At 41.1% G+C, this 12,129-nt stretch overlaps 1 protein-coding gene across 6 annotated transcripts in view; it reads right to left on the bottom strand.

Moving 5' to 3' along the window:
• LOC134351792 (ubiquitin carboxyl-terminal hydrolase 15-like) overlaps positions 1-12,129 on the bottom strand; it is a 117,596-nt gene that overhangs the window by 34,132 nt on the left and 71,335 nt on the right. For all 6 annotated transcript variants that reach the window (XM_063058486.1, XM_063058485.1, XM_063058487.1 and 3 more), the window contains 2 exons: positions 6,336-6,509; positions 1,474-1,632 (listed from right to left, as the gene is read on the bottom strand). In XM_063058486.1, coding sequence (XP_062914556.1) covers positions 1,474-1,632; positions 6,336-6,509 — 333 coding nt within the window. The remainder of the gene's footprint in view (positions 1-1,473; positions 1,633-6,335; positions 6,510-12,129) is intronic.

Genomic DNA, 12,129 nt, shown 5'->3' on the forward strand with positions numbered 1-12,129 from the left:
ACCTCCACTCTGCCATTTAGACGTACATTAAAACATTTAAAATACACCTGGACAGGTACATAGATAGAAAAGGTTAAGGAGGATATAGGCCAAACACAGGCAAATATGGGCATCTAGATTGGCATGGACCAGTTGGGCCAAAAGGCCTGTTTCCTTACTGTATGACTCTATGACACGCTTACATAGCATATAATTTCTATTCTTTACAGTTGAGCAGTCATAGTCACTCAACAATCAGTCACATGTATTGGACGGCAAGAACTTTTGGGTTCTTCTGACAACACTACTGCAACAATTGTATCAGAAACATCCACTGTTACACAAGAACACTTGCAATTAACCATTTTGCATTTGTGAATAAAAATTGATGAACAATGCAAGTAGGATCATTTGGAGATGAAAAAGATTAAACATTTATTATTTTATATACTTTTTAACTTCCCCATATAGATTATATAATCTCCTACTTGCTATTTTGCTGTCGTGCATTTTGGGTCTGTGGATGAAAAACTCTCACTGTGAGATCAGCTGGTTGAGCGGTGTTGCAACAACAACCTTGTACTCAATGTCAGTAAGACCAAGGTGTTGATTGTCGACTTCAGGAAGGGGAAGTCAAGGGAACACACAGCAGTCCTCATTGAGGGATCATCAGCGGAAAGGGTGATCAGTTTCAAGTTCTTGGGTGTCAACATCTCTGAAGATCTATCGTGAACCCAACCTAATGATGCAATTACAAAGAACGTATGACAGCTGCCATTTCATTAGGGGTTTGATGAGACTTGCTATGTCACCAAAGACACTGGCAAATTTCTACAGATAATCTGGGGAAAGCATGCTAACTGGTTGCATCACTATCTGGAATGGAAGGGCCATTGAACAGGATTGGAAAAAGCTACAGAAAAATGCAAACTCAGCCAGTTCCATCATGGGCACTAGCCTCCCCAGCATCGAGGACATCTTCAAAATACAATGCCACAAAAAGGTGGCATCCATCACTAAGGACCCCCAATATGCAGCACATGCCCTCTTCTCATTGCTACCATCAAGGAGCTGGTACAAGAGCCTGAAGACACAAACTCAAAGTTTTAGGAACAGCTTCCTCCCCTCTGCCATCAGATTTCTGAATGGCTAATGAACCCATAAATAATACCTCAGTATTTTTTGTTTACTTTTTCCTCTCTTTTTGCACTACTTATTTTAGTTTTTATATATATTTCTTATTGTAATATAGTTTTATTATTATGTATCACAAAGTACTGCAGTTGCTAAACAACAAATTTCATGACAAATGCCAGCGATATTAAACCTGATTCTGATTCACATACTAATGAGATGGTTTTGATGTTTTAAATCACTGTGGAGTCTAAGCACCAAGTTTAGCAATGAAGCGAATGTGGGGGGAAAATATTTCAACTTGAAATTACTTCACCAAAATAGTTCCTTACTAAAATATGAAAATATAATTTTTTGTACCTCATCAGGCCTTCCTTCTGCATCTTTCAGTTGAATATATGGCTTTTTTCTAATCCTATTCAAATCTTCGTGTAAACCATCAAGAAGAAAGGCAAGCAGTTCTTGAGAATCCTGTTGCTGGTAGCCAGAAAACTGAGGAGCAAATCGACCCACTTGAGTCTAGAGGGTGGAATGGATAAAAGCTTTTATATAGTTAATTATGTGACTGAAGACCAACAACAAACAAGGAAGAATGGCAGAGACATAGTTTGAATTAATGAGGCATAAAACAGACATCAAGTCACACCCATCAGCTGGCCTTTGCACTTGTGACAATGAGGACATTACTTTAGTCCTGTTTCCTTTGCCTTTTTCATGCTTTCACGTCATGATCTGAAGCATTTAACCAATGAACCAATTTTTTGTCTTCTTTGTTTTAATGATTGAGGAACAACTCAATCTATTTCCAGGGAAAGACAACTTGATATGAAACAGATTTAGAACCAGGCTCATAAATCAGGATGCCACGAGGCTTAAGTTCAACAAATCACTTGTAAATAATGAAGACAATCCCCTGATCATGAAGGTCAAACAATGGTGGTTTTGGTCAATCTATGTTTTAAATAGTTAGGATCAGGAAAAATATTTCCAGAAATTCAGGAAGAGCAACATATTCACAAAAGCACAGATTCTGCAGAAATACAGCACCAGACTAATTAACACAAGGTCTTCGGAGACTCAAGTCGTGAAAGTGCCTACTGAATATTGTAACTGAAATAGGTCAGCCACTACACAAATACACTCTGAATATTAAACTTACTTGGTTAAATTAGCCTTGTGTTTAAATATTTTATTCCACTATTCATGTCTAAAATTAAGAATAGACTTTCAGTGTCCAAAGTTTTTGGCAGACATGAAATTCCTCCCTGCCTTAGTTTTAACCAATATTCACCTATCACCTAACAGTTTGTACTCAATCCCCACTCCTCACCTTCTTATTTTGGCTTCGGCCCCCCCCCACCCCACTTCCAGTCCTGATGAAGGGTCTCAGCCCAATACTGTTAAAAAAACATCAACTGTGTACTGCAAAAAAAAAGCATATCATTGCCTGTATAGACTTTGTGAAGCATCACTCAGAAGATATGGTAAAGATGTGAATGAAGGTCAGGTGAGAATAGAGTGAAACTTTTTGACCCCAATGCTAAGCGGTACGTGTGACGTGAATCTAATAATGCACATCAGCCCTACTGGTAAAGTATGGTGGAGTTAGCATCATGCTGTGGGGATGCTTTTCAGCAGAAAGTAGACTGGAATCTGAACCGGGATTTATTGGAAGATGAATGCTGCTAAATACAGATAGAGAGATCCTGGATAAAAACCTGCTAGCCTCTGCCAAAAAGATTAAACTGGGGAGGAAGCTCATCTTTCAGCAGGACAACAACCCAGAGCACACAGCCAATGCAACCATGGAGTGGCTTCAAATGAAGAAAATTGATGTCATTGAGTGGCCCAGTCAGAATCCTGATCTGAACATGATAGAACATCTCTGGCAAGACCTCAAGATGACTGTCCATCATCGGTCCCCAATCAACCTGGCACAGCTTGAGCAATTTTGCAAGGAGGAATGGGTGAATCTTGCTCCATCAAATTGTGCAAAGCTAGGAGACTTATCCAAAAAGACTACTGGCTGTAATAGCTGCAGGAGGTGGTTCAACTAAGTACTGAACAAAATACTTCTAAAATGCTGACATTTTTTAGTTTTTTATGCTTTATAATTTTCTGTATTTTCTGGGCTCCACTGTGAAAAAAGGAGCACATGATTGACAGATATAAATTCTCAGTTAAATTGATGGAAGTCCCTGGTTTTAATACTCATACATGTGAACAAAGGGTTGGGGATTGAATACTTTATCAAGGCACTGTATGTCCCCTCATTAAAGATTTTTCTGCCTGTGGAAACATCTTGACATCTAACCCAAAATGCCTCTCTTATTATGTTTCAACACGATCAGTCCTCATCCTTCTAAACTCCAAAGGGTCAAACAAAACCCACATTCCAGAAGTTTGCCGAGTGAATCATTTTGGATTGCTTCACATTCCACTATCTCTGTTTAAGTAAGGGCACCAACCTTATGCACAATACTTCAAATGTGTCCTCACAAGTACCCTAAACGCCAGTCCCCTTGTAATAAAGGATTATATGCTATCATTGCCCATTTGTAATTTCTAACCACTGCTTTGATCTGCTTTGCCAGAGAACTTGCCCCATCACTGAACTGCTCCCACAACCTATAATAAGAAGTACTTTATAGACCCCGAGTGGGAAATTCTTTTGTTACAGAAGCAACATTTAAAAACACACTTAGCAGTGTGCAGACTTAACTAATAATAAAGTACAGAATAATAATATACACAGTAATAATTTACCAATGTGCAATAATAATATACGAAATAATAAAACAGAGACTATTGTACTATGATGTGTGACTCCTGTTGCACAGAGATGAACTCTTGTGTATGCTTATTGCATTTGGTAGGAAAGATTTTTTGTAATGATCCTTGTGACAGCAGAGTTGAATGAGTCTGTTTGAAAGGGTGCTCCACTGCTTATTCAGTAGGTCGTGGAGAGGACGTGTCTGATTGTCCATAACAGATAACAGTTTGTTTATTGACCTCCTCTCCACCACTAACTCAAAAGAGTCTGGGTTGTAAAAAAGAATGGATCCAGCCTTTCTGATGAGATTATTTAGTCTTTTTGCATCACCATGCTGCTCCCCCAACATAAAGCTGCAAAGAAGACTGTCCTCGCTACAACAGACTGGTAAAAGATTTTCAACACCCACTGCACACATTGAAGGATCTCAGCTTCCTTATAAGGTAGTCAGCTCATCCCCTACTTATAAACAGCCTTGGTGTTGGTTTTCTAGTCAAGTCTGTTGCCTCGGTAAACACCCTAGTATTTGTACTTCTCCATCACCACAATTTCTTCTCCCAGAATGTATACAGAACTCATCACAGTCCTCTTCCTCCTAAGATCGATCACCATTTCTCCGGTTTTGGCCACATTCAGGAGCAGGTGATTCCTCCCACACCACTCCATCAACTTGTCCACCAGTCCTCCGTATTCCGACTCCTGCCCATTTCTGATACACCCAACCATCGCAGAGTCACCAGAGAACGTCTGCAAGTAACAAGGCTCAGAGTTGTACTGAAGGTCTGAGGTGTACAGTGTGAACAGAAATGGAGACAAGTGTCACTCATTACCATCTCGGACAGAGAACTACCCAGCTGTACAAACTGGGGTTTATCTGTCAGTCAGTAATCCAGGAGATAATGGGTTTGTCTACACCCATCCTTTGTAGCTTCACACCCAGAAGTGACTGGGTTGTATTGAAGGCACTACAGAAATTAAAAAAATATGATTCTCACAATGCCACCAGCATCATCAATTTAGGAATGAGGTCTCTGCAACAGATAGATGATGGCATCATCTACTCCCAGCCTCTGCAGCACCTTCATCACATGAGATGTGAGGGCAATTGGTCTGCAGTCATTAAGTTGAGATGGATTCATCTTCTTTGATTCAGGAACCAAGCAGGCAGACTTCCATAGCACCAGTATCTTTTCCCGACTCAGACTCAAGATTGTAAAGGTGCTGCAAAATACCAGACAGCTGGCTCGCACAGACCTTCCGTACCCTGGGGCTGATACTGTTCAGTCCAGCAGCGTTGCCTTGATGTAGTCTCTCCAGCTGTCTCTTAACCTGACCTGCAGTCACAGTCAGGTGGGGGAGGCTGGTCCTTCCCATGGAGGCAGGATACTGCAAAGTTGGGGGGGTTTGGATCACAAGCATTCACTACAGGGGGTGTGGGTGGGGAGGGGTGGAGGGAGAAGACTTCAGGGGCAGGGAGGGTGTATGGTTTGGGTAAGTGGGAGGAGGGGACAGCACAAGGTCCCATGCTGAACCTGCTGAAAAACAAGTTCAATTCGTTGGCCCTACCCAGGCAGTCCTCGATCTTCTTTTCTTTAACCTTGAAGCCAGAGATGAGCTTCATGTCTGACCACGCGTCCCTTATGCTATTTTGCTGCAGCTTGCACTCCAGCTTTCTCTTGTAGGATTCTTTGCACCCCCTCAACTTTACCCTCAGTTCACTCTGTACTCGCCTTAGTACTTGTCTATCTCCAGACCTGAAGGCTTTCTTCTTATTCAAAAGTTCTTTCAGGTCACTGGCAATCCAGGGCTTGTTGTTGGGGGTGCAGCCTACAGTCCTGGCTGGCAAGATGTTGCTCCCACAGAATTTGATATAGTCTATGGACTCACTTTCAAGGACTCTTCATCTCATGTTCTTGATATTTATTGTTTATTTATTCATAATGATGTCTTTTTTTTGTACTTGCACAGCTTCTTGACTTGCGCACACCGGCCGAACACCCAAGCTGGTGTGGTCTTTCATTGATTCAATTATGGTTATTATTCTATAATGGAATTACTGACTATGCCTACAAGAAAATGTAACTCAGGGTTGCATCTGGTGACATATATTTACTTTGAACTTCAATGAGATACCATGGATCAGCAGCAAGCAGGGTGCAGTAGCAAGAAGTATACATGAAATTAAGGCCAGACTATTTTTGTGTTCTAAAGTCTTCAGATTTAAAGTGCCAATTTAGCTGTTAAATTAACAATTCTGCAATTATTAGCTTTTGCCTTCAATTGCAACAGACCATGACAGTCAGTAAGAAAAAGAATGCTACAATTAGACACCTGCCTTTTGAAACCACTGAATAAACGAAAGGATTAAAGTAAGTTGTATTAAGCTTGCAGTGCGAAATTCCATCATACTGAAGTTAACTTTAGACAGCTATTTTTATTTCATACATACCTTAAATGCCCTTGGTGTAACATAGCTATATTTGCCTGACCACATCTGCTTGATGAGATCTGCATAAGCGTTGGCTATCTCTCCTTTCATTCCCAGTAGGTTATCATGATTTAATTCATCCACATACTCATCGGACACAAAGTATTCTGTCAGTGGTGGAGTATTACTTAGACACTTAAAGAAAGCAAAGATAAACACAAAAGATTAAGATACAAAGTAATCACTTTTTATCAACTAGTCATTTTGATTGACAAGATGGACCACTTTAGCTTCACTACAGTCGATGCAATGGTGTTGTGGAATGCCTGTCAAGGAAGTGTTTACATCATGTTCCTCCAATGATTTAGCTATTTAGTAAGGAATAAAATTACACTTGGTATTTTAGTTGTTCCATGAATGTGCCATTGGCAGAATAACTGGCTGTGAATGAATGAAAACTTGAACTTGAGCTGGCATCGGTTTCTGTCTTAATCGGGTAAAAGCAGATGATAAGACACTGAAGCAGGTCATTCAGCCAATTGAGTCTGCTCTCCCATTTGATCATGGTTGATTTATTATTCCCTCTCAACTACATTCTCCTGCCTGTAATCCTTAATATCCTTACTATTCAAGAGCACATCAACCTCTGCTTTAAACATACCCAATGACTTAGCCTCCACAGCCAACTGTGGCAATGAATTCCACAAATTGAGCACTCTGGTAAAATAAATCATTCCTCATCTCAGGTCTAAAGGGATGTTCTTTTATTCTGAGCTGTGTCCTCAAGTTGTAGGTTTCCCACCACTGTAAACTCCACACCCATACTTTCTGGGTCTTTCAATATGTGGTAGGTTTCAATGAGATCCCTCCTCATCTTTCTGGACTCCTGCGAGTACAGGCTGAGACCTGTGAAATGATCCTCACCTTTTCATCCCCGAACCATTCTTGATGGGCCAAAGGTCCAATTTCATCTTACAGGTGCTTCATTCAAGAGTCTGCAAATATTCCCTACTCTAGGCAACATGTATTGGTGTTTCTTCAAAAGTAGCAACAACAGGATTAACAAACCAGACAATATATAGCAGAAATGAAAAACACAACCAATAATTGAAAACACTGTTGCCATATCAACCAGAGAAAAGAGAAGCAAGTCCTGAGAGACAAAGTCACCTTGTTGTGTTTATCCATTCCCTCTCTAATTACTGTAAATAAAGCGCTGTTGTTTAACAATTCATATGGCTCAAAATAATAAAGTTTGATAGGAATAATTTAATTCAAAAAATGTTGAGAAATTGCCTGCTTGTTGGCTGCTTCTTAAGGAAATTTAGTTTTCAGTCTAAATGCTGAACTTACCAGGGACATGTATTAAATATATTCTCTAGACTTTGGAACTGGACAGAAATATTCAGCGGGCATCTTGAGCAAGCAACATGGGTGAAGTATAAATTGTCAGGTCAGTCAGTATCTCAAAAGGAGAAAGGAATGGTCAAAGATTCAAATATAGACTAAAAAAAGTCACAGCTTAAATAAAAAACATGGGCCAAAAAAGGGGAAAAAAAACAGAATGCTGTGGTACACGTGTAATTAGAGCAAAATAGTAACAGAAGTATCTCCTAGTTGCTTAGTACAACTGAAGCGGCATTTTACACCATTTGAGAGGCAATTAATGTTTCATAGAACATAGGACATAGAATAGTACAGCACAGTACAGGCCCTTCGGCCCACAATGTTGTGCCGACCCTCAAATCCTGCCTCCCATATAAGCCCCCACCTTAGATTCCTCCATATACCTGTCTAGTAGTCTCTTAAACTTCACTAGTGTATCTGCCTCCACCACTGACTCAGGCAGTGCATTCCACGCACCAACCACTCTCTGAGTAAAAAACCTTCCTCTAATATCCCCCTTGAACTTCCCACCCCTTACCTTAAAGCCATGTCCTCTTGTATTGAGCAGTGGTGCCCTGGGGAAGAGGCGCTGGCTATCCACGCTATCTATTCCTCTTATTATCTTGTACACCTCTATCATGTCTCCTCTCATCCTCCTCCTCTCCAAAGAGTAAAGCCCTAGCTCCCTTAATCTCTGATCATAATGCATACTTTCTAAACCAGGCAGCATCCTGGTAAATCTCCTCTGTACCCTTTCCAATGCTTCCACATCCTTCTTGTGTTTTCAGAAACACAAGAAATACTGCAGATGCTGGAGATCCAAAGCAACACATTCAAAATGCTAGAGGAACTCAGCAGGTCAGGCAGCATACATGGAAATGAACAAGTAGTCGATGTTTCAGGCACAGACTTCCTTCCACATTAGAAAGGAAGGGGAAGTCGTCAGAATAAAAAGATGGGGAGGGGGGGTGATGGGAGGACGACAAGCTGTAAGGTGGTAGGTGAAGCCAGGTGGGTGGGAAGGGTAAAAGGCTGAAGAGGAAGGAATCTGATAGGAGAGGAGAGTGGACCATGGGAGAAGGGAAAGGGAGGGCAGGGACACCAGGGGAAGGTGATAGGTGGGTGAGAAAGAGGTAAGAGGCTAGAATGGGGAATAGAATAAGGGGGGGGGGGGAGAAGGAATTTTTGTTTTTAAACTGGAAGGAGAAATCAATATTCATGTCATCAGGTTGGAGGCTACCCAGACAGAATAATGTGTCGCTCCTCTACTCAGTTTGGCCTCATCGTGACATGAGGGGGTCATGGACTGACATGTTGGAACAGGAATAGGAATGGGAATTAAACTGTTGGGTCACTGGGAAGTTCCACCTTCAGTGGATGGTGCACAGGTGCTTGACAAAGCAGCCCACCAATATAGAGTAGGCTGCATCATGAGCGCTGGATAAAATGGTCAACCCCAGCAGATCTTCAGGTGAAGTGCTGTCTCATCTGGAAGGACAAAATGAAGGTAAGGGAGGGGGTGAATGGGCAGGAACATTTTGACAGCTTGCAGGGGTAAGCACTGTGAGGAAAGTATAGTGAAGATAGCCGTGGGAATCAGGTTTATAAAAGATATTGGTTTACAATTTATCTCCAGAGATGGAGACAGAGATCGAGAAAGGGGAGTGAGATGTCAGAAATGGACCAAGTGAATTTAAAGGCAGGGTATATGTTGGAAGGAAAGTTGATGAAATTGATCTCAGCATGGGTGCATGAAGCAGCACCAATGCAGTCATCAAAGAAGTGCAAGAAGAGTTGAGGAGCATTATTGGGGAAGGCTTGGAACATGGACTGTTCAACGTAGCCAATGAAAAGCCAGGCATAGCTGGAGCCCATGTGGGTGCCCACGGCTACTCCTTGCGTCTGGAGAAAGTGGGAGAAGCCAAAGGAGAAATGGTTGAGGGTGAAGATCAGCTCTGCCAGACGGAGAAGGGGAATGGTGGAGGGAAACTGGCTGGTTCTTTTATTGAGAAAGAAGCTAAGAGCTTTAAGGCCTTCTTGAAGGGGGAGAGAAATGCATCGGGACTAGGCATCCATGGTGAAGGCGAGGCATTCAGGACCAGAGAACTGAAAGTTAGTGAGGAGATTGAGAGCATGAGAAGTGCCATAGATGTAGGTGGGAAGGGACTGAAACAAGCAGGATAGAATGGGCTCTTAGTATGAGGATACAAGTTTAGTGGGGCAGGAGCAGCAGCAGGCAGAGCCAATGGGTCTACTCGGACAGTCAGGTTGAGACAATACATTAGACTGGATGGGATAGTATTGGTTAAACACAAACCCTGTTCAGTTTGAGTTCCAGTATGCAAGTACCAACAAATCCAAAGAATCTGTAATATATAACTAATGATCAGCCATGCCTCAGTTTGAATCACTCTTGTTCCAAGTCAGAATACTCTGACCTTAAGTTCCAGTCCAGAGAAACCTGGTCCAAGACTCCTCTGCAGTTTAGAGAGAGTGCTGCATTTTTGGAAGTGAATGATTAAATCAAAGCCCATCTGCTCTCTAAGATGGGAAAAAAGAATGCCACAGCACTATTCTGAAGAGCATGGAAGTGATCCCTGGTGTCCGACTGGATAATTATTATTCAATTGACATTTTTAACAGGATGACAAGAGATAAGTTTATTTTACACAGAGAGTGTGGTGGGTGGGTATAATGCACAGTCAGGGTTAATTAGTGGTGGAGGCAGATACATTAGGGACATTTTAGAGACTCTTAGATAGGCACATGGATTAAAGAAAAATGGAGGGCTATGTGGAAGGGAAGGGTTAAATTGATCTTGGAGTAGGTTCAAAGGTCACCGCAACAGCAAGTGCTGAGAGTCCTGTACTGAAGGGCTGTTGTGTTCTATGCCCAAATGACTGCTCTGTTTCCTACATTATGACAGTGAATATACAACAGAAGTACTCTCCTTGCAGTAAAGTGCTTTGCATATGTTCTGAAATCTATTAATGCAAGTCTTCCTTAGTTTTTCAGAGGACAAAGAGCAGATGGACTCAAATACAAACTGGACAGACTTTCTTAAACCTTGCCCACTTATTAAAACAGCCTGGTAATGAAGTAAATATAGTGACTTACTTTAACACTTCTAATTCCTCTTTTTACAAGATTCCTTTCAGTTCAAAATTCTGCTCAATGAAGGAACATCCTCTGCTCTCAAGAGGTGGAGAAATTCATTGACTTTACCCAAACTCTCTGAGTAAACAAATCTGGTCCGAAATGGTCAGCCTTTCACTAAAGAGCCACAAGCCCCAATTCTCTAGACAGGAAAGTCTCTCGACTTACAAATCCATGAAGTAGTACAGAGTGATTGCCAAGTGTCTGAAGATGAAGAGTGGCTTACAACCTATCCTACTTGTCATCCTCAATGCACTTTGAACATATTTAGCAGCTGCCTTAGAATTTTATTAAAAACACCAAAGACAAGTTGCTGCTAAAAAAGAACACTTTATTTCTTCTGTTAGCATACCATGCAACTCTACCTGCCTGCTGCAAGAGTGTGGAAAAGGGATATGTTCTCTCTTGTCAATTAACTGTTATCAATTTTACAGAACCTATAAAATCTGTTTAACATTGACAAAATTCATGTGGGATAAGTTTCTTTAAATAAATCGTCTGAAAACCAGAACAGGAGGTTTTGGAAGTTAAAACTAAAATGGCTTAATTGATTTCACTTTCTGTAATTCTACTTACAGCTCCAGAAACATTTCAAAAACAATTTTATGGGCACAAGCAGAAATGTAAAATTGAGATAGAAAAACTGCACAGAAGATATTTCAGTATCAGCAAGTCTCAGCAAAAATAATTCCTTGGAGTTTCCGGGATAGAGTTACGAACTGATAGCATAGAAGGTTAGCATTTGGCCCACTGTGCTGATGATGCCTGTTGATAAGGAATTACCAAGACTAATCTTTCCTGTTCTTATTCTGAAGGACAGGGTTCATTAACTGCAGGTCCCCTTTAAGTGGATACGGTTTCTGTCTCCATTACCCTTTCATAAGTGAGACACCCACAATTTGCTTGAAAAACATTAAGGGCTAAAGGACAATTAGCTCTTCCTATGTACCAAATCTAGTCCTCCTATTTTTAAGCAGCTGAATTGATTTTTCAATCAGCCTTGGTTCCGCAGAAAGCAAAGAGGGAATAGCATTCTATTCCCATAACTAAAGCCACTGTTCCCTCTAAGCTGTGTGGGTGCATGACCACACAGCCACTGCAATGCTCCTGCACACATAGCCTTTGTTCCAGTGCAGCTGGAATTTTCTTTTATATTATGTTAATATAATTGTGAAATACCCTGTAATTATGTGCTAGTGAATATAATCCATATAGTTTATGTACCACAACCTTTACTTAATAACCCCAGTTTTCTTCTTCAGTGCTGACATGG

This window comes from Mobula hypostoma, chromosome 9, assembly GCF_963921235.1.
Source record: "Mobula hypostoma chromosome 9, sMobHyp1.1, whole genome shotgun sequence".
Lineage (NCBI taxonomy): Eukaryota > Metazoa > Chordata > Chondrichthyes > Myliobatiformes > Myliobatidae > Mobula > Mobula hypostoma.